This window comes from Anolis carolinensis, chromosome 1 (assembly GCF_035594765.1).
Source record: "Anolis carolinensis isolate JA03-04 chromosome 1, rAnoCar3.1.pri, whole genome shotgun sequence".
Lineage (NCBI taxonomy): Eukaryota > Metazoa > Chordata > Lepidosauria > Squamata > Dactyloidae > Anolis > Anolis carolinensis.
The window spans coordinates 172,802,132-172,825,394 of record NC_085841.1 but is presented as its reverse complement, the minus strand read 5'-3'; the positions used below and the strand labels follow the sequence as shown (position 1 = coordinate 172,825,394).

Below are 23,263 nucleotides of genomic sequence, written 5' to 3'. Positions count from 1 at the left end.
AATTTTCCTGGCTGTATGGCGATGTTCCAGAAGCATTTTGTCCTGACATTTCGCCCACATCTATGGCAGGCATCCTAGAGGTTGTGAGATCTGTTGGAAACTAGGCAAGTGGGGTTATATATATGTGGAATGAATGTTCAGGGTGGGAGAAAAACTCTTGTCTGTCTGAGGAAAGTGTGAATGTTGCAGTTGGCCACTTTGATTATCATTGAATAGCCTGGCAGCTTCCAAGCCTGGCTGCTTCCTGCCTGGGGGAATCCTTTGTTGGGAGGTGTTAGCTGGCCCTGATTATTTCTTGCCTGGAATTCCCCTGTGAACATTCCACAGATAGATAAACCCCGCTTGACTAGTTTTCCAACAGATCTCACAACCTCGGAGGATGCCTGCCACAGACGTGGGCAAAACGTCAGGAGAAAATGTTTCTGGAACATAGCCATACAGCCCGGAAAACTCACAGCAACCCGGAAATTAAAAACCGTGTTACGTAGTGTAATAAACCCGTCGGGATACGCTTGGTATAAAGGTGTATAAAATAAATATAAAAACCAAACATTGGCTGAAAACAAGGCAACCTTTGCAAGAAGAAGAAGAAGAAGAAGAAGAAGAAGAAGAAGAAGAAGAAGAAGAAGAAGAAGAAGAAGAAGAACAACAACAACAACAACAACAACAACAACAACAACAACAACAACAACAACAACAACAACAACAACAACAACACGCTTGCTAGGCAGGCTGATTTTCCTTTTGGTGGAAGCGTTTTTTTTCCTGCAAAGATAATGTTGTTGTTGACAGATTTGTGGGGATCTGTCAGAAAGCTTTTGTTGTTGTTCCCCAAATTTTTCGTGACCGAGGAGCCCAGGGTTTAAGAACAACAGATGAAGACGTTTTCTGATCCTTTACAAAGGTGATTTCCTTCGCAGAGAACCTGCGAATATGAATCACGGATCATAATATATGTATGGCTCATGTCCTCTGAGATAAAGGCGGGAAACGGTGGGTCCCGACCCTTTGACTGAGCTCCACGTTGAGGTCAGGCACCTGAGCACGGGCACGGATTTGTGAGTGTTTACAATGTGGGAAGATGCTTCCGCTGTGCTTCAAAAAGAGAGAAACAATCCTCCTCTTTCACTCTTTCTCGTGCTTTGCGATCAGGCAATGTTTAGTCCGGACTCTTAGGGCCCTTCCACACAGAATATCAAGGCAGAACAACCCACAATGTCTGCTTTGAACTGGGTTATCTGAGGTCTCTTCCACACAGCTGAACCAAATCCCACATGATCTGCTTCGGACTGGAATATATGGCAGTGTGGACTCAGATAACCCAGTTCAAAGCTAGCATTGTGGGTTATTCTGCTTTGATATTGTGGGTTATATGGCTGTGTGGAAGGGCCCTCAGGTAACCCAATTCAAAGCAGAGATTGTGGGTTATTCTGCTTTGATATTCTGTCTGTGTGGAAGGGCCCTACTTGTACATGCTTCTATCTTTCTCATTATAAATAGCGAGTGGGAAAAGTTTTCTTTCAATGAGGAACCCTTCCCGCCGCCCTCTTTCTTTCTTTCTAGGGAGAGGTAGATGGAAGCGGGAACGAGGCACGTCGGTTCAGGATGGATGCGAAGAGATGCCTCAACCCGGCGGACTCTCCCGGTCTGCGCCGCTCTACCTGCCCCGAGGGCGCCGCCGGGGAGCGTGGGCGGGGCAAGGGGCGTGGCCTGGGGGAGGGAGCCCCGTCTCGCGCCGCCATTGCCCCCAGAAGTTGTCACTCAAGGCGCCCGCGCCCGCCCATTGGCGCCGTCGCGGGTCCCGCCTCCGCCCGGCGCTCACATACCCGGGGAGGGCCCGGGAAAGGTGATCAATCTTCGCCGGGCGACATTTCCTATCAGCTAAACAGCTGGGCGGGCGAAGGGAGGCAGACGCTGCCGCGGCTTCGAGGTAACCCGAAGAGCAGAGCCAGGCGTTTTCGTGGGAAGAGGCAGCGCTGGGCCGGTCTGGCAGCCCCCTCCCCTTTGCGGACAGGTGAGGCGCCCCCTCCCCCCTCCCTGCCCCCCCCCGCTCCCCCTCCCCTCCCTCCCCTCCCTCCCCCTCCTCTTGGAGGAGTCCGAGTCTCTCCTGGGAAGGAGGAAGGCAGGAAGGAAGGGCGGCCGAGGAAGTGCTGAGAAGGGGAAGAGGAAGGGAGCAGCGGCGTCAGGAGGAGCGGCGGCAGCGGAGGAAGCAAACTTTTCCCTCCCTTCGTCGCTTGAGGTGCGGCTCCCAGCGAGGTCTCCCTCTCCCTCCCAATCTCTCACAATAGCCCGCAAAGGGAGAGTCCTCGGAAACTTTCCTGAAACTTTCTCTCTCTTTCATATCGGGAGGGGGGGGGGAGAGAGAGAGAGGGAGCCAGGAAGGGCTGAAGGAAGGAAAGACCGACGGACGGTTGGGGTCCCAGGAGGCGCGAGCCCTCTCTCGCGCTCGCCCGCTCGCTCGCTCGCTCTCTCTCTCTCTCTTTGCCTCGCGGCCCTGTTGGAAACACAGCGCGCGGCCCGGAAGAAAAGAGAAGGGAAAGGCAGGAAGAGGGAAGGAAAGGGAAAGAAAGGTGGAGGGAAGAAAGGCGAGGAGAAAAGCGGGATTATGTGTCGAAGGCTTTCATGGTTGGAATCACTGGGTTGCCGTGAGTTTTCCGAGATGTATGGCCCATGTCCCAGAAACACTCTCTCCTGACGTTTCGCCTGCATCTATGGCAGGTATCCTCAGAGGTTGTGAGGTCTGTTGGAAACTAGGCAAGTGGGGTTTATATATCTGTGGAAGGTCTTTTCTGTTGGAGGCAAGTGTGAATGTTGCAATTACCCACCTTGATTAGCTTCAGAGTCTGGCTGCTTCCTGCCTGGGGGAATCCTTTGTTGGGGTGAAATATTATTATTATTATTATTATTATTATTATTATTATTATTATTATTATTATTATTATTTAAGGCCTTGCTCCCGGGAAGGTGCCTCGCCGTGGCTCTGTATCTATCTACCTACCTACCTATTTACCTTGCCACATATTCTCCACATTGTAGATAATACAGGCCTGCTTTAAGCATATATTTCACTTCCAAGCGGGCCCATATTATGCCTGGAAGAAGAGGGCGGATCGGGCCAATTTATCCGAACATAGCCGCCCTTTATTCTCTATCTTTTTTCTTCCTCCCTCCCTTCTTTCCAAGAAAAGAGAAAGGCGGCAACAGGTCTAGTTTCTTGTTTCCTTCACCTCTTTCAAATCCCAACTTTTCGTACTCTTTGGGGTTCCATCTCCCGCTGCCCGTCCGTCTCTATCCATGCCATTCAAAGCGGCAGCCGGACCATTACACTACCGCAGAAGCCTTTGGTAGGCCTCTGAGTTCGAAAGCGCTCTGGGTATTCGTGTGGACGCGGCCTTTGTCCCCTCTTCCCGCGATTTATGGGGTTGTATTGGCGACTGGGAAGGCACGAGTTTCCCTTCCCAGTCAAGGAAGGCCTTTAGGATGATAGCAGGGCTCCCAAGAGTAGATAATATAATACGATCCGTGTCCTTGTTGTTGTTCCCCCCCCCCCCCTCTTTCCTTCCTTCTTCCTCTCCAGGAAAAGCCAATGCCGTCCCTTGTCCGCAGTCCTTGAAGAGCCTCGATGCGCGTTTTCCTTTTGCCGCATTAAAACCCGAAGCGACAAGAGTGAGTTTTCCCTCAATCATAACACAAGCTCTTCGGGGCGGGATTGGACACAAACTTCGCCTCTCTCCTCCGTCGCCGGGATATATATATGGATTTCAAAGCCGCTCCAAAGAAACCCGTTTTGTTTTTAAGCCGTCCATTCGCCGTTTCTAATTGCCCCTTCTGTCTCCCTTTTAAATTAATTACGCTCTCTCTCCCCCCTCCTCTCTTTCTCTCTTTCTTTTTGGTATCTCGTTTTGATTTCTAATCCAATTATCTTTTTAAAATAATGGCCGTATCTCCCTCATCAGCCTGCATTGTCCCTCCGCGAAACCCCTCGGCGATTGTATGGTAATCAGAAGAAGGGCTCCTCCGTGGAGAAGAGTAATCCCATTCCCAGGAATCCCTTCCCTTCCCTCTCTACGCCTCTTTTTACTCTTCTCGAGTTTCCCTAGAAAGCCGCCATGTTGGTGTGTGTGTATATGTTGTTTTTACAAACTGCCCTTCAAGAAGAGGCGTAAGGAGAAGACTTTTGGAAATTATCAGACCTGTTTGTCACCTTCAAGGGATACAGTTTGCTCTGGCTTTAAAATAAAAACCATGGAGGAAAGACCGGGGTCAGTCAGTCAGTCAGTGCAGAGCCGTATCTAATGCAGTTCAAGCGGCCTTCTTTGGGAAGCGAGAGACCCAACACTTTCAAGGAACGCCGCCTTGAAACTTCATTATCAATGGTCCCTGCATATGTGTTTGTATGTGTATGTACATATAAGATATACATATATATATATATATATATATATATATATATATATATATATACATACACACACACACACACACACACACACACATACAAACACATATGCAGGGACCATATGTGCCTCTTACATATTATATATATATATATATATTTCTTATATAGTTTATATATCATTTATATATATGTGCGTGTGTGTTTTGTGTATTTTATATATATCTTATACAGTAGAGTCTCACTTATCCAACGTTCTGGATTATCCAACGCATTTTTGTAGTCAATGTTTTCAATACATCATGATATTTTGGTGCTAAATTCGTATATACAGTAATTACTACATAGCATTATTGCGTATTGAACTACTTTTTCTGTCAAATTTGTTGTATAACATGATGTTTTGGTGCTTAATTTGTAAAATCATAACCTAATTTGATGTTTAATAGGCTTTTCCTTAATGTCTCCTTATTATCCAATATATTCGCTTATCCAACATTCTGCCGGCCCGTTTATGTTGGATAAGTGAGACTCTACTGTATATATATCTTTTATATATATATAAAATATGTATATCTTATATATAGATCTATCTATATTTTTGTTTATCTTTTATACCTCTGTCTCTATATCTCTCTCTCTATATATATCTTATATATCTATCGATCTCTATATCTATCTTCACATTCGTAGGCGGTATGAAAAACTACCCCCTTCCCGGATTCAAACCTGCGACCTTTCGGGTCAGCAGTCCTGCCGGCACAATGGTTTAACCCATTGCGCCACCCCCGGCTCCTTGTGTTCAAAACGGTGGTAGACCAGACTTCCAACGTCCGCTTTCTGAAACTTCACTAAGTGACTGGAGCCGGCTCGCGCCCTCCACATCCGGGCCTCAAGGCGCGTGAGGGGCTTTTCCCTTTTCGCGCGCTTTTTTGAGGGAGTCTTGTGTTCAAAGGCCTCCAGTTGTTGCTTGTCCTCGCGCCCACCGCGAGGCCATAGATGGGTAGATCTAGAGAGAGAGGAAGGCCTTGCTTGCCCCCGTGCCGCCTCGCGTAGTAGTAGGCCTTTCCGCCCGCCAATGACGCTTCTCCCCCGCTTTGCCTTCTCCTCCGCAGGCAGGCCGCGCTGAGGGACTGGCTCCCAGGGGCCGCCACCTGAGAGGACAGCAGCGGCGGCAGCAGCGGCGAAAACGACGACGGCGTCCGGCCCGGGCCTCGCGTTGGGCTTCCTGGGCGACCTCCTCCCGGCCGTTAGCATGATGTCTTACCTCAAACAGCCCCCCTACGGCATGAACGGGCTGGGGCTGGCCGGGCCCGCCATGGACCTCCTCCACCCCTCCGTGGGGTACCCGGGTGAGGCCTCACCTGCGCCAGAGCTTCCCAGGCAGGCCTCTCAGGCAGCCATTCCATTCTTATCCCATTCCCTTGCGAGAAAGAGAGACACCGACGCATGCATGGGCGTGCATGCAAGCATTGCAACAACGAAATCTCGTCTCCTGAACATCTTTCAATTATTTTTATTTTCCCAAAAAGTATTACACTATGTAACAAATCCTGGCACCTTCCACACAGCTGAATAAAATCCCACATTATCCACGTTGAACTGTAATATATGGCAGTGTGGACTCAGGTAATACAATTCAAAGCAGATATTGTGGGATTTTCTGCGTTGATATTCTGGGTTATATGGCTGTGTGGAAGGGACCTCTGTTCCTGGTTTGAAAGTGTTATTTCCTGTTTAATTTTTGCAGTACTGATTTTGAAAGTACTGTAGTTGTTTCTATTTTTGTGTGGCTGCCACAAACTCAGGCCCCTTCCACACAGCTGAATAAAATCCCACACTATCTGCTTTGAACTGGAATATATGGCAGTGTGGACTCAGATAACACAGTTTAAAGCAGATACTGTGGGATTTTTCTGCCTTGATATTTTGGGTTATAGGGCTGTGCGGAAGGGCCCTAGGTTGAATTGGTTGAAATTCTCATTCTAAAACTATAGCCAAACGTACTGCAGCAGGATGACCCGCAAAGACAAAGTATTTGCAGATTTTTTTTAAATGATAGAACCAATTAGGAAATTATATTGATCACCCAGGGACAAACATAGGGTCCTTCCACGAAGTTACATAGGGCCCTTCCAGGCAGCCATATGGGCCCTAGGTAACTATGGTGTTACTTAGGGCCTTTCCAGGCAGCCATATAACTCAGAATATCAAGTCAGAAAATGCAACAGTATCTGCTTTGAACTTGGTTATTTGAAGCCCTTTCCACAGAGCTGTATAAAATCCCCCATTGTCTGCTTTGAACTGGGATATATGGCAGTGTGGACTCAGATAACCCAGTTCAAAGCAGATATTGTAGGATTTTCTGCCTTCATATTCTGGGTTTATATGGCTGTGTGGAAGGGCACTGAGTCCACACTGCCATATATTCCAGTTCAAAGCATATATTGTGGGATTTTATTCAGCTGTGTGGAAGAGGACATCGTGTTTGCATTTGCAACATAATAACATGCCTTTCCTATATTTGTTTCATTTCTTTCATTTCTCCTTCAGTTCTCAGGAGGCAGCCTACACAGGCCCTATATCCCAGGATCTGATCCCAGAACTATCTGCTTTAAACAGAATTATATGATTGCCCATTGCCAGAAAACCTGGGATAAGCAGATAATCTGGGATCCGATCCTGGGATAGAAGGACAGTGTGAAAGGGGGCACAGTTTGGGCACCCAGCTTTCAATCTTAAGGCGCATTGTTGCATTTTTTGATACGCTCGGCCAGGAAGGAATAGTTTTGCTAGTATTTTTGTCCTGGTACAAATCTCATTGGGAGTGACTTTGCACGTAGTTTTGGGCAGTCTACCGCCCTAATATGAATCTCATTGGGGGCCTCAAACTTTTTAAATTGAGGGGCCGGATCATGGAGATCTCAGAGGAGGGATGAAACTATAACAACAACAACAACTTTATTTATAACCGATCCTATCTCCCCAGGGGACTCAGGACTATAATTTGGCGAAAAAAACTAATTAATTTCTATGCACACTGAAATATTTAAAATGAAGAACATCTTTAACCAACATAACATAACCAGTCTTTCAATGGGAAGTGGGGGCCTGCTTTTGGTTGATGAGAGAGTCAAAGTTAATTAGATTTGTTGTTGTTGTGTGCCTTCAAGTCGTTTCAGATTTAGGGTGACTGCGAGTCTAAAAGTTTAGGGCCGGGTAAATGGTCTTGGAGGGCCGCATTTTAGACCTTACCTTGGGGTGGATTAGCTAAAAGGGAGTGCAGGCTTCCTGTTTGGATAAATAAAAACAACGAATTCCTATGCAAACTGCACATAACTTATTTGTAGTACCAAAAAAAATGAAATACTCAAAATGAAGAACAACTTTAACCAGCATAAGATGACCAGTCCTTCAATGAGAAGTGTGGACCTGCTTTTGGCTGATGGGATAGTCAAGCTAATTAGGATTGTTGATGCTGTGTGCCTTCAAGTCGTTTCAGTGCACTTCCACACAGCCATATAACCCAGAAGATCAAGGCAGAAAATCCCACAATATCCGCTTTGAAGTGGGTTATCTGAGTCCGCACTATCAAAGTAGAAAAGGTGGGATTTCATTCAGCTATGTGGAAGGGGCCTCAGACTTGGAGAGACTGCAAGTCTAAAGGTTTACGGCCGGGTAAATGGCCTTGGAGGGCCGCATCTTAGACTTCAGTTTGGGGTGAATTGGAGTGTTTGCGCCCCGCTTAGCTACAAGGGAGTGCAGGCTCCCTGTTTGTAAAGCTGGCTTGCAAGCCCTTTGGGGAGGGTCACCCGGGCCTTGCGGAAGGAAGAAGAAAGCCTGGCTCTGAAGGTTTCTCTTTCTCTCTCCCTCCCTCTTTCTTCCTTCCTTGGGTCCTTAGCCGCCCCCCGGAAGCAGCGCCGGGAGCGCACCACCTTCACCCGCTCGCAGCTGGACGTCCTGGAGGCACTCTTCGCCAAGACCCGCTACCCGGACATCTTCATGCGGGAGGAGGTGGCGCTCAAGATCAACCTGCCGGAGTCCAGAGTCCAGGTCAGGAGGCTCGGCGGGGAGATGCCATGCTTGGGAAGGGGCGGGGGAGGTACAGCTGCTGCTGGTGGTGGCGGGGATCCCCGATTTTGGGTTGCGGTGGGCGTCTTACTGGCCTTTTCGATGCAACAGCAACGCTCCCGCCTGAGCCGCTTATCCCCAAACCGGTTACGGTCCCGCCGTGCTGGATGCCTGACTTTCAGGGACTAGTTTCTACTAAATGGGTTTCAGTCCTCGCCTTGTTGACCCACTGAACGAGAGAGAGAGAGAGCGAGAGAGCGCTATAGTTTCTCTGTGTGTGTGTGTACCCCCCCCCCCCTTGAGATCCCTGTCCAGCAGCACTCTGTGAGGCTTTTCCGACTTGTCACGCTTTGAATCCGAATCTGTGCCTTGTTCGCTGTGCCAGGACTGGGCCTAAGAGCCCAACCGCTCCCCTCTCGAAGTTTGATCTCAGTGGATTGCTGTGAGTTTTCCGGGCTGCATGGCCAGCTCACAGCAACCCGGTGATTCCGGCCATGAAACCTCAGTTGATTGGATTGTGTGGTTTTTAAATACAGTAGAGTCTCACTTATCCAACATAAACGGACCGGCAGAATGTTGGATAAGCGAAGATGTTGGATAATAAGGAGGGATTAAGGAAAAGCCTATTAAACATCACATTAGGTTATGATTTTACAAACTAAGCACCAAAACATCATGTTATACAACAAATTTGACAGAAAATTTGACAGAAAAAGTAATTACTACTATGTAGCAATTACTGTATTTATGAATTTAGCACCAGAATATCACAATGTATTGAAAACACTGACTACAAAAATGCGTTGGATAATCCAGAACGTTGGATAAGCGAGTGTTGGATAAGTGAGACTCTACTGTAATTGATTTTACTGCTAGATATTCTTTAAGTTTTTTTTTGTTTTCAATGTATATGTTTATTTTATTATTATGTCTGTTTATGTGGCATTGAATTGTTGCCTACTCCTAAGCCGCTCTGAGTCCCCTTGAAGTGAGAGAGGGCGGGTATACATTTAGTAAATAAATACAGTAAATAATAAATTATACTATGTCACAAAATTGAAACAAATCTGTTCCTCGTTTAATTGTGCAGAACTTAACTTTGAAAGTAGTTGTTCTACTCCAGAAACTACTTTTTTGTGGCTGCCACAAACTACGTTGAATTGCTGGGTTGCTGTGAATTTTTCGGGCTAATGTTCCAGGAGCATTCTTTCCTGAAGTTTCCTGGAACATGGCTATGCTGCCCGAAAAACTCACAGCAACTCAGTGATTCCGACCATGAAGCCATGAAAGTTTTCTACAACACATACCTTCAATTGATGTTGAATTGATTGATACTCGATTATCCATTGAAAAACTATAGCAAAATGTGTTGCAGGGTGTCCTGCAGAAACAAAGAGGTTTAATAAACTTTTTCCGTACAGCCCAAAAACTCACAGCAATCCAACTTTTTCCATGGTTTTTTTTAAATTATAGAACCAATAAGGAAATGACATTTATAACCCAGAAACAAAAATCGTACTATTTGGAATTTCGCCCCTTACTTGGTCTGATGGGTTTCGACCTGTGCAGGATCCCAGTCTGAGCTCACTGTGGACTATGTCGCCTTGGTCGCTGCCCCGCCTCAACAGGCCAGTGTGGCTGTTCCTGCAGATTTTGGAGGGCGGCAGCAGAGGCGGCCCAGGGAACTTTGTTTTTGGTTGCTGAGAGTTTTCCGAGCTATATGGCCCGGATTTACCTCTGAGAATGCCTGCCATAGATGTGGGCGAAACGCCAGAAAAGAATGCTTCTGAAACATGGCCATACAGCGGGGAAATCTCACAGCAACCCACTGATTCCCGCCACGAAAGTCTTCGACAACACATATGTTTTGTTGTGATTCCATAACACAGCCCGACATCAGCCATTTTTTCCCCTTTTTCTCTTGGGTTTTCTGCCTGCTCCTGGGGTTATGTGAGGGCGTTGATTTAGAAAACTTCATTGGATAGACTGCATTTTCTCTCGTTTCTTAGATATGGATTTCTATGGGTGAGCAGAGAGCAGATGGCGACTGGTAGATGTCATATGTTCTGTGTCTCAAAAACTATAACTAATGAGGGGAAACTGTTGCCATTTTTGGAATCATTTTTGGAAACAAGGGTAACATTGAAGGCACTAAAATTTGTGTTGGCCAGTGACTTCATACTCTCAGACGGCAAGGAAGGGGGTCCCCTTCTCCCAAGATCTATTTGAGGTTAGCTTAACCTGATACTTTACCAAAGATCTGCTGTCCTGGAGTGAACCCAGAGGCTTCCCCTGGAAATCCTTGGAGACAGAAAGTGTTGGGATGAGGCCACCGAGAGGGGGGGGGGGCACCTCCTGGCCCCTCCCGCGGAGGCCTGGGGCGGAGTGACTGGACAGGCACCAAACCAGCTCTTTCGGTCGGGCCTTGAAGAGCCGCCTTGCCATTAAAACACAGCCACACCTTGGCTGTGGAAAACTGGATGCCTCTCGCAGGTGGATTGTCTGGGTTTGCGCCTTCTCTTCTCTGCCTTTGAAGGCCGTCGCAAGGCCTGAGGTGTTTTCTGCTTCTCGAAGGGAAAAGGAAGGGATTCGTTCATACCTGGGATCGTGGTATTTCAGCGTGTCCGTGTATTGGCCACAAGTGCATACGGCAAAGAAAAAAGGAAGAGAGAGGTGTATCATATACAATCGCCACGCTTTGCCTTCACTTTGCCCGGAGTGGGTCTAAGCGCCTAATCCACCTGTTGCGAAGCGGTTTCGTTTGAGCCTTTAGGCAAAGTCGTTCTTGCAGTTGTTTGTTTGTGTTTGCGTGTTGTTTAAGGCTTTCATGGCCGGAATCGCTGGGTTGCTGTGAGTTTTCCGGGCTGTATGGCCTTGTTCCAGAAGCATTCTCTCCTGTCGTTTCGCCCACATCAGTGGAGGTGAAGTCACAACCTCTGGGGATGCCTGCCATAGATGTAGACGAAGCGTCAGGAGAGAATGCTTTTGGAACATGGCCATACAACCCGGAAAACTCACAACAGCCCAGCCTGTTGTCTGTTCTGCCCTGGCATTTGTGCTGCCAGCTGTGCTGTCCCAGGCTCTGTCCTTGGGTTGCTCTCCTGAACTTGGGGATTCTGAGTTTGGGGTGCCTCCTCGTGCCCTTCAGAGTATGCCAGTTGAAAGAAGAGGAGTGTAGCATGTTTGGTGTGGCTTAAATGTGGTGTTTGTCACACTTGTCAGACAACAGGTGACATTATACAGTGTGGGTGGTGCTAAACATGACACGGACTTGGAAGGGCAAGCTGTGACCCTCTTCACTGGAGCAGATGGCTTAGCAGAGGGCTGTGCGGATTGCAGCGTGGTTTTGCTAGAGGAATTCTGGAAAGAGCTGGGTTTTTTCTGAATGTATTCTAGGAAAAGTGTGATTATTTCCCGATTTCAAATATTTTCATAACGAGAATATTTTGTGCTTTTATGTCCTTTAGATTTCTTTATTTTTCCCCCTCAGTAAAGTGCTGAGAAGTTTCCCTCCCCTCTAAAGTACGTGGCCTGTGTATTTATTAAATCAATACAACACATGGAATGAATGGAAGTTTCTCTTTTAGTTCCACCCTCCTGGGTTTCAGGTGGAGCAAAGGGGTTTCTGAGGACTCTGTCTTGGAAAAGAAAAGAGATCCAGTTCTTGGTATTCAAGGCAGTAAAGGATGGCCGAGGCGCAGGTCTTTTGCTCTGACAAGCCTTCTCGTGGCTGATCGCCATCTACTCTGACGATCTAATGCAGTTCCAACCTGGCTACAAACTGTAACTGCCGTTTGAAAGCCACCCTGAGTTCTGGAAGCTGCCCTGAGTCCCCTGGGGGAGATAGGGCGGCCTATAAATAAATTATTATTGTTATTATTATTATTGCCAGATTCAGTGCGTGAAAGAAAGTCCTTAACGCGCACGGGTGCTTTGTGGTTTGAGTAATCACAATCGAGGCCTCAAACGGTACACTTTCTTCAATGCCCGTTTGAAACTGCATTAGATTGTCAATGTAGATGAGGCCCAAGGGGAAGACTTTGCCCAGTTCTGCGGGGATCCCTGAATGGATGCAGCTGAATAATATAGGGGAAGGGGTTCCCATTTGAATTTCGGGGTAAAAGAAAGAGACTTGGGAGAAGTAGGTGCGTGAAAGGCCCTGAGAGCATTGGCGGAAATTAGCAGCGTTGGTAAATCTAACAATGTTTAATTTTTTTAGAAACACCAGACGTTTTTCAAACGTATAGAAAATTAAGGTGTTGTCGTCCCCCCCCCCTCTCAAAAAGCAGGCTCTATTAGGATGCTAATAAGTAGCCCTTCGATAATGATTAGAGATGTTAAGGGGTATGAGTAGCACCGAAAGCAACGGTCTGAGAACTTCTTTCTGAACGGCTTCCACTTCAATGTGTTGTCGAAGGCTTTCATGGCCGGAATCCACTTCTTTAGACGTGGGATCCTGGGTAGATATCTTGTCGGGCGTCTTGCCTGCCTCCAGACTCCTTGCGACCTTTGGGGGGGGGGGCAGTTGGGGGCGGGTTGGCGAGGAGGGCTGAGGCCAGCTGCCTTCTCTGGCCTGTTACTGAGGGAAGGAGCGTCAAACGCGGCTGCCCAGCGGGTGCGTTGTCGTTTAGGCTGCTGTGGTTGTGTGCCTGCGAATTGTGTCCCATTAATGGTGATTTTTAAGGTGACTCTATCAGGCAAGGTTTGCCCAGGAAGGTTGGCCTTGGCCTCCCTCTGAAGGTGAGAGAGCGCGACCTGCCCAAAGTAACACAGTGACCGAGCAGAGAGTCATACATAGCCCAACCCTCTCGCCCTGGATAACTTTAAAAGGCCATTAAAATAGTTGGGAGACCGTTTTCAATGGAGAGTGGTTGTAGAAGGAGGGTGGTCTGGAAGCTGAAAGTGCGTTCGCTTGCGCGGGAAGCGGGTTGCTCTGGAAGCTGGTTTATGGAGGAGGGGGGAGACCTAGAGATGTGGAAAGGGGCAGTCCTCTCCGTTGCTTGGCCTGGGCAAGGGGAGGGTTTGGCAGGGCTTTATCGCGGATCCCACCTCTCTGTTGGTGTGTGTGTGTAGGCAGTCCGACCTCCTAAGGGGCACTTGAGCAAAAGGGAGGCTGCGTGACCCCTGGGGGCGGCTGTGGATGCCCTTCCCCCTGAGTTGGGATCTCTCTCCTGCCTGATGCCCCATTGCTGTGCCTGTGAGGAGGGGGCGTAGTCCAGGATCTGGGAAGAAATGGGCTGACTATGTAACTGTTGAATCTTTCACAGCCAGAATCACTGGGGTGTTATGTGGTTACCTATGGCTGTGTTCGAGCAACATTTTCTCCTTCAGATCTTCTGAAGATGCTAGTCACAGATGTAGGCAAAACATCAGGAGAAAATACTGCTAGAGCACAGCCATACAGGCAGGAAACAATGGGCTGTGTTGGGCAATCTGAGCTGTTAGGCTCAAAGTAACCCTCAGTTGGGGAGATTCCACCATAAATATAGCAGAACACCAGAAATAAACTTCATAACCAGCAGAAACCTAGATGTGGTGAGCTATTCCATATCCATTCCGTAGGATGGTTTAGGATTGCAGTCAGAACTTTAGGTTCAAAAATATTTATTGAAGTCAAAGGAATACATTCTTGTAGAAAAGGTCTTCGAGATGTCTAGCTTACTAATCTCATCTTCTAAAGAGGTAAAAGGCTAAAAAGTTTATGCAGCTACATTTTGCCTAGAGGGAAGCAAAATGTGCATCCTCACAGGGAGAAAGAAAAGCAGAAGAGCCAATAGCCAATGGCCACACGGCCAGCTAAGGGCAATAAAAACTTAGAAAGGAAGTTGCCTCACAGAACTCCATTTCTACATCATCAAAGAGGGGTGGGGGTGTGTGGAGACAGTGGCTAGCAGGAGGAGGGAAGACAAAGCCCTTTCTGGGAAAACATGCATAGGAATGTGGGGGGAGGAATCCCTCAGCTTGGCCCTGTCTCTGCACTAGCTACTCATTGAGGACTGGAAACTTGATGACACAAGAGACTTGTACAGTTCAGGGATGAAACTCAACAATTAGGCAAAATGTAGCGGCATGGATTTTTTAAAACTTTTTTTTTACCTTTCTTTAGAAGATGAGATTTAGTAAGCTAGATAGCTCCAAAACCCTTTCTATCAATAATGTATTTCTTTTACTTCCCTCCGCAGTGAAAGCAGAGCAGCCACCTCCCTCCTGACCTTCAGGGGAAAAAAAGTAAAACCTGGTTATGGGACCAAGGTTTTTAGCTAGCAAGTTAATGCAATATGAGTATATGAAATTGTGAAATGACTAATAGAACGGCCTTAGATCTGACTCTGGATGACGTGATTGTAATGATTTTTTTAAATATTGCTGCTCATTTTTAGTTTTAATGTATATGTTTATTTTTTACTGTATGTATTTATATGTATGGCATCCAATTGCTGGCTTTTTGTAAGGTCGCTCTGAGTCCTCCTTTTGGGGCGAGCTATAATTGTAGTAAATAAATAAATAAAACACTTCAATAAATGCTTTTGAACCTAAAGTTCTGACCCTGCAGTCCTAAGCCATCCTAAGGAATGGAAGCTTATCCCAGCTCATTACACGTTAAGTTTCTGTTGGTTATGAAGTTTACTTCTGGTACTCTGCTATATTTATGGTGGAATCACTCCAACCCTAGCTACTCACTTGATTTATCGTATCTGAATCATGTCAGGAGCGTTTTGAGAAATTGCAAGTCGCTTCTGGTGTGAGAGAATTGGCCGTCTGCAAGGACGTTATCCAGGAGACACTGGGATGGGGTTTTTTTGGTTTTTTATGTTTTACCATCCTTGTGGGAGGCTTCTCTCATGTCCCCGCATGGGGAGCTGGAGCTGACAGAGAGTGCTTATCTGTGCTCTCCCCGGGTTGGATTGGCAACCTTCAAGTCAGCAGCCCAACCTTCAAGTCAGCAGTCCGGCTGGCACAAGGATTTAACCCACTGCGCCAGGGGGGCTCCTAGTTGTAATGTATTTAAAACACAAAACAAAATCAAAAACTTGGCATTATACTAAATGTCCTTTGACCGGTAGCTGGCCACTTGGAGTGCCTCTGGTGTTACTATAAGAACGTCTTCCATAGTGCATGTGGCAGGGCTCAGGCTGCATTATAGTAGGTGGTCTCTGGTTTGCGCTTCTCCACACTTGCATGTCGTGGACTCCACTTTGTGGCCCATTACTTAAGGTTGGCTCTGCATCTGGTGGTGCCCAGTGCGAAGCCTCTTCAGCGCCTTCCAAGTCTTCTATGTGCCCAGAAGCTACTCATTGAGGACTGGAAACTTGATGACACAAGAGACCTGTGCAGTTCAGGGATGAAACCCAACAGGGCGCCTGCTTTCTTGTTTGCTTGAAGAGTGCCTCCCTCGGATAGGACTGACCGGGGCCCTTGCTCCTCTTTCCCTCCTTTGTCCCCCCCCCCCCCGTCTTTTAGGTCTGGTTCAAGAACCGGAGAGCCAAGTGCCGCCAGCAGCAGCAACAGCAGCAGAGCGGGGCCGGGGGCGGCGGGGGCAGCGGGGCCAAGAGCCGCCCGGCGAAGAAGAAGGCCTCCCCGGCAAGGGAGAGCTCCGGCTCCGAGAGCAGCGGGCAGTTCACTCCTCCGGCGGCCGCCTCCTCCTCCGCCTCCTCCTCGTCGTCGTCGTCGTTGTCCTCTTCCTCCTCGGCGGGGGCGCCCGGCTCGTCTTCGTCCTCGGCGGCGCCGCTGAGCAGCAGCAGCGCACCTTCCTCGTCGTCCATCTGGAGCCCGGCCTCCATCTCTCCCGGCGGCGCGCTGCCCGAGCCCCTGCCGCTTCCCCCCGGCGGCGCCTCCTGCATGCAGCGCTCGCTCTCCGCCACCGCCGCCGCGTACCCGATGCCGTACGGGCAGGGCGCGGGGGGCGGGGCCGGAGGGGGCGGCGGAGGGGGCGGCTACGGGCAGGGCTACCCGGCCGCGCCCCCGCCCCCGCCGCCCGCCCCACCCGCCGCCTCCTCCTCGTACTTCGCGGGCGTGGAGTGCGGCTCCTACCTGCCCATGCACGCCCACCACCCGCAGCTGGGCCCCCCCATGGCCCCGCCGCACGGCGCCCCCCACCACCCGCACGCCCACCACCCGCACGCCCTGGGCCAGGCCTCCAGCCACCACCACCACCATCACCACCACCACCACCACCAGCCCCCCGGCGGGTACGGGGCCTCCTCCGCGCTGGCCTTCAACGCCGCCCCCGCCGCCCCCGACTGCCTGGACTACGCCAAGGAGGGCCCCGCCGCCGCCGCCCCGCCGCCCGCCGCCCACTCGCCCTGGAAGCTCAACTTCAGCTCCGCGGACTGCCTCGACTACAAGGACCAGGCCTCCTGGCGCTTCCAGGTCCTGTGATCCCCCTCTCTCGGAGGGGAGGAAAGGGAGAGGGACGAGGGGAAGGGGCGCCCGCTCCCCGCAGAGACCCACCTATATACATCCCTGCCCTAGACCGCCCCCCTCGCCCCTGCCGTGTGCCAACGCCAGACCCCCCTCCCCTCCCCTTTCCGCTCTTCCTTCCCAGCTCTCGGCCTGGACCGCTATTTATTCGCCCCGCGGCTCAGAAGGAGATGCTTTTGGATGGAGAGCCACCCACCCCGCGCGGGGAACTGCCTCGGGTCCGTAAGAGGGGAGGCGAGGCGCATCCACATCTCTCTCTCTCTCTCTGGAGACAGACCCTCCTGCTCCCGCCCCACAACGTACACACACGACCCGTGGGCCCCCCTTTGGCAAAGAGCGGCAGGCATCGTGTATATACATAAGCGCCTCGCGACCCCTTTGGATTCGGAAGACCCGGGCCTGCAGCCCTCGCCAAGCTTTCTTTTTGTACTTGTTTGTTTGGAAGGGAGTGGGGAGCTCACGTCTTGTGCTTGCGTACGGGGTTGCGGAATGGCCCTCCTTTGGGGGAAGAGAAGCTGACCGAAAGTGTAAAGCAAGCGGGAGAGGCCCGGCCCTGGAGGCGGCAGGCACCTGTGGAACTGTAAGGCAAGGCCTCCCGCCTCGCTCCCCCCCCCCCCAATCCCCACAATAAAGCCCCCCACGGATGACAGCCCGCCTCTGCGTCGTCCTTCCCGCGGGGAGGGGGGCGAGGGGGGAGGGAGCGGCTGTGAGGAATTGTGGGAGTTGAAGTCCAAAACACTGTGAGAGCAGAAGTTGGTCCACGCCTGATTAAAGCCCTTCTGGCCGGAGTTGCCGGCTCAGCAAATAGGCCCACTTGACGGGGCGAGGTGGGGGGGGGGGGTCTGAGGGGAGGGGAAGGGTCTGCCAAAGCCCCTCCCCTCACCTCGAAGCCCCTCCCACGCGGCCGAAACAGCAGGCGGCGAAGGCAGGGGCAGGACTCAATGCTAGGGGCGATGCGTGGATTGGGGCAATATAGGCCCCTTCCACACACCTGAATAAAATCCCACCTGATCTGCTTTGAACGGGGATATATGGCAACGTGGAGTCCGATCACCCCGTTCAAAGCAGATATTGTGGGATTTTCTGCCTAGATATTCTGGGATATAGGGCTGTGTGGAAGAGTCCTGAGGTTTCAAAACCCATCTTTGGATTGAGAAACATGAAGACCTGGAAAAGAGCCCTTCCGTCGGGGAAAAAGGCAAACGAAACCGAGCAGCAGCAGCGACGCTCCTTGGTGTTACTTCGTGAGATGAATCCACGCCCCCAGCCAGGATCCCGCGGCACTGAGTTCTCAAGTGGAGCCTTCCGTCTGTAGTGTCCCTCTGGACGAAGTTGAAATGTCAAGATGGAGAAAAATGTGAGGAAGAAGAGAAGCCGGCCCAAAGAAGGAGCCCGCAGTGGAGACCCCTTCCACACAGCTGCCTAAAATCCACATTGAATTAGATTATACGGCAGTGTGGACTCGGATAATCCAGTTTAAAACAGATATTGTGCATTATCTGACGCGATATTCTGGATTATATGGCTCTGTGGAAGAGCCCAGAGAAACCAGTGCCCTTTAAGCCGCTTTCCTAGGGTTTTCCTAGCCTAGGGAGGCTGGATCGACACTGCCATAACATGCAGTTTCAGGATGCCAATGAACTGCACTGAACTGAATTCAGAGAGTTCAACCTCTGAGGATGCCTGCCATAGATGTGGGCGAAACGTCAGGAGAGAATACTTCTGGAACATGGCCACACAGCCCGAAAGACATACAACAACCCTGAATTCAAAGAGTCTGCCCACGTGGGATAATAATAATATTAATAATAATAATGGAAAAGTACTCATAGTGTCGGCTAAATCACAGATCCCTCTTTCGCCTGTAATTGTCTTCAAAGCGAAGCAAATGAAAAGACGGGATCCACTTTGGTTTGAAGACGCTTGACCCCTTGGCAATGATGTCCTGATCTGGGATCAGATCCTGGCATATAGGGATCCAGGCCCCTTCTACACAGCCATATAAAATCCAAATTATCTGCTTTGAAATGGATTACATAGCCCTGTAGACTCATATAATCCAGTTTAAAGCAGATCTGATTTGATCATCTGGATTATATGGCAGTGTAGAAGGAACCATTCATACTGCCATATAATGCAGTTTCAAAACACAGATTAACTACATTGAACTGGGCTATATGGCAGACGCACCATGCAGATCAACTGCATTGAACTGGATTGCATATAATCCAGTCCAATGCAGTTCAGAGAACTCTATACACTTCCCCACCTCACCCCCACGGATACTGCAAGAAACCAGGATGCAATCCTTTCACATTCTTGTTTAAAGGACTGAGGTCCCTTCTATACTGCTATATAATCCAGATTATCAAACAGATAATCCACATTGAACTGGATTATATGCCTTTACAGGCCCTTCCACACGGCCATATTACCCAGAATATCAAGGTGGAAAATCCCACAATATCTGCTTTGAACTGGCTTAGCTGAGTCCACACTGCCATATATCCCACTCCAAAGCAGAAAATGTGGGATTTCATTTAGCTGTGTGGAAGGGGCCTAACATGGCCATGTAATCCAGATCAAAGCAGATATAATCTGGATTTTATATGGCAGTGTAGAAGGGGCCAGAGAGGATCAGAAATGGGAATTCATTAGCATGATGTAGGTACAGAAATGAACCTGGAAACCAATCAGCAGCCCAGAACACTTCCTTCCTTCCTTCCTTCCTTCCTTCCTTCCTTCCTTCCTTCCTTCCTTCCTTCCTTCCTTCCTTCCTTCCTTCCTTCCTTCCGATGGTAATTTGGGTCCAGCCCCACTCACCCTGTCTGCAGTCACCTGAGAGTACATCTTAATAATGGGCTCCAGGGGAGACAGGTCTGCTCCATTCTTCCCTTTGAAATGTACAGTAAAATAGGCATTGTACCAGTGCCCAGGAGCACTGCGATAATTTAAGGGCCTGTCAATGTTTTGTAATAAACTAGTGACTTTTAAAAAGCTTTTCCTTTCTCTCTCCCTCTCCCCCCCCCCCCTTTCTGCTTTAGTATTTCCGATTTGTCTGTTGAGAAGTTGCTTCGGGCAGATCTGGCATACAACTGCAACGTAAGGGAATGCTTTTTATACCTATGCATCAGCCCCATCAGCAGCCTGGTTTAGGCATTTTAGTTCCACTGAAGTCCAAACTCTTTGCCTCTCTCACTGCGTGATCATCCCAGGATGCATCTACTTCCTCGATCTTTAACAAAGGATGCCTCCTCCTCCTCCAGATATGCTTCACAAGCCTGACTTTTAAACTGTAGAATTATTGTTGATCTAAAGAATAACAAGTGCCAATTGTTATTCTGGGGAAGAGGAAACCATTTTGCCTGCAGACATGTAGCTCCCAGTGGAAGCTAGTCTTCCCAAGGGCATTGCAAAGATTTGCTGAATGAAAAGGCTTTGGATCCTTCTACACTGCCATATAAAATCCAGATTTTCTGTTTTGAACTGGATTATATTTCAGTGTAATCTTAGTTTAAAACATGAACTCAGAGATAAAAAACAAAGTCTTCTTTGAATAATAACATATCTTGTTTACTTGTTTACTTGTATTAATTCACCATAGAGGCACATTTCTTGTTCAGGTTCAGTTAAGGATAAGCAGAGCAGTAGCCAGAAAAAAATTTTGGGAGGGGTTTTGAAAATTTCGGGGGGGGGGGGGTTGAACCCCTGACCCACCCGCCCCCCCCCCCCCAGACCTGTCAATATCTGCTTGAGATAGTGCCTGGAGGGACTTATTTTTTTTGCGTCTCATAGACTTAGCATGGGGATTTGGTTAACCAGTTAAAATTCATGAGTAAACCAGGGGTTTTTTTCAACTTGAAAAATTTCGGGGGGAGGGGTTTAACCCTTAACCCCCCCCCCCTTACAGGCCTGAGGATAAGATGTAGTTCTCTGTGTTATGAACACAGGATATCTTTCTTAATCAATAGTTCGTAGTCTTTGAGTATAGTTGTACTCACTGAAGTCCAGAATCATACTTCTCTACTAAAGTCCAAACAGCAACCTGCTTTCATTGAAGACCAAACACATACATGCATCCACCTCCACTGAGGTCTGATACAAGAGTGAATACAAAATGGAATTCTGAGTCTGAACATGCTCAGTACCATCACATGTCTATAACTCCTCCCACACCAAAGAGTCAAATAGGGAAATCAACATACACAGAGAATACAAATTAGCAAATACAGTAGAGTCTCACTTATCCAACATAAACGGGCTGGCAGAACGTTGGATAAGTGAAAATGTTGGATAATAAGGAGGGATTAAGGAAAAGCCTATTAATTGCCAAATTATGTTATGATTTTACACATTTAGCACCAAAACATCATGTTTTACAACAAATCAATGAAAAAAGCAGCTCAGTACACAGCAAAGTTATGTAGTAATTACTGTATTTATGAATTTAGCACCAAAACATCGCAATGTATTGAAAACATTGACTACAAAAGCTTTGGCTACTAACAAATTGACTACAAATAAAGATAAAATGAACTTACAGTAACAACATTGTTGGAAATTAAATCCATAAAAAGTTCAGTTCTTGCTGCCTAAGGAAACAGCTGTGGATCCGGGCAGGAGGCAGACTGCGTTGGATAATCCAGAACGTTGGATAAGCGAAGGCTGGATAAGCGAGACTCTACTGTTTATACATTAACAAATAAATGCAGAGAGGCTTGGGAGGTTGTTATTTCCAGCACAAGCTCTGTTGTTCTGAGTTAAATGTTTTAATTGTTTTTAATATTTTATTTTATTTAAATAGTTGTTTTTTGTACTCTGTTTTTAAAGCATTGAATTATTGCCATGTTGTGAAGCCGCCTTAAGTCCCCTCTGGGGTTGAGAAAGGCGGGGTAAAAGTACCAAATAAATAAATAAATAAATAAATAACAATGATTAAAATATAGAGAACACAAGACGAGAGTTTGAAATTAATGATTAAAACTGGCAGGGTTGGTTAGATGTTAGTTCTTGCATCTAGTGGGGAGGATGTTTTTTTGTTTTGTTTTTTACAAAGGCTATCAAGACAGAAATGATTTTGGGTTGGTGATTTACCCCTGGCTTCTGGGATCAGAATACAAAATGCAGAATATTTTTTGAAGAATGGCAACCATTTCGTTTGATGAGCTTTTGATGAGTAATTCAACAAAATGCTTGGATTTCCCCCCATTTAAGGGTCTGGCAGATTGTAACTCACATCTCTTGTGGAGACTCAGTAAAGTAAGTTGCTGTATTAGGCTTGCTGACAGGTGGAGAGGTTTTTAACACTCTGTTATGCATTGTCCCCCAAAAGGACAGTGGATTTATGCCCATTGCATTGCAGCCAATTAATCCACTGGGCTGGAGGATGAAAAATGAAGCCTTTATTCACAGTCTGTGCAGGAGATTGAATGTCCCTTGAGCTAGAATCAGAAACAGCCCCATCCAGAACTCAGTCAAAGGTTGCACTCAATAAGAGGTTGTGACATCAGTTGTGACATCACTAGTATGAAAAAGAAAGAATGCCATTGATTTCATGCTAATGGTGGTTAGGATGTCATTACAATTACAAATAGTCCTACTTGCGTGTATGTCTACATGCTGGAACACCCTCACCTGCTTGCCAAGTTAAAAGAGCTGCATTTGTGGAGTGGAGCTACAGTTAAAGTTAGCTCATATTCTAATAACATCACCCTCTGCTTTCATTCTTATAGAGTCCTTTCAGTTATATTTTTCTGTTAATCCAGCTGTCCAAATGGGGAGATATTTATTTCATTTCCTCATATTAAAATAAACATTTGTTTTACCTTTGGCTAATAATACATTTGCAGAATGACTACTGGTGAGTGTGTTAGCTTCTTCTCTTTTATCAGAAGCTGGACATGCAACAAGCAAACAAGTGGAAGCATTCTCTCCTGACATTTCACCCATAATGTCAGGAGGGAATGCTTCTGGAACATGGACGTACAGCCCGGAAAACTCACAGCAACCCAGTGATTCCAGCCATGAAAGCCTTTGACAATACATTAAACAAAAGGAGTTTTGTTACTACAGTAGAGTCTCGCTTATCCAACGTAAACGGGCTGGCAGAATGTTGGATAAGCGAATATGTTGGATAATAAGGAGAGATTAAGGAAAAGCCTATTAAACATTAAATTAGGTTATGATTTTACAAATTAAGCACCAAAACATTATGTTATACAACAAATTTGACAGAAAAAGTAGTTCAATACACAGTAATGCTATGTTGTAATTACTGTATTTACGAATTTAGCACCAAAATATCATGTTGTATTGAAAACATTGATTACAAAAATGTGTTGGATAATCCAGAATGTTGGATAAGCGAGTGTTGGA

At 47.7% G+C, this 23,263-nt stretch overlaps 1 protein-coding gene across 4 annotated transcripts; it reads left to right on the top strand.

The window, feature by feature from the left end:
* The first annotated feature begins 1,805 nt into the window (after positions 1–1,805).
* On the top strand, positions 1,806–16,979 carry otx1 (orthodenticle homeobox 1). Of its 4 annotated transcripts, none has more exons than XM_062959021.1 (5): positions 1,808–2,014; positions 3,578–3,666; positions 5,512–5,748; positions 8,298–8,449; positions 15,929–16,979. In XM_062959021.1, exons 3-5 carry the CDS (start codon positions 5,652–5,654, stop codon positions 16,844–16,846), a joined length of 1,167 nt encoding a protein of 388 aa, XP_062815091.1. In that variant the 5' UTR covers positions 1,808–2,014; positions 3,578–3,666; positions 5,512–5,651; the 3' UTR covers positions 16,847–16,979. The 4 variants fall into 4 exon arrangements, with proteins under 4 accessions (XP_062815116.1, XP_062815091.1, XP_062815107.1 ...); XM_062959037.1 differs by having other exon boundaries at positions 1,828–1,930; XM_062959027.1 differs by lacking the exon at positions 1,808–2,014 and adding an exon at positions 2,088–2,239.
* Positions 16,980–23,263: the final 6,284 nt, after the last annotated feature.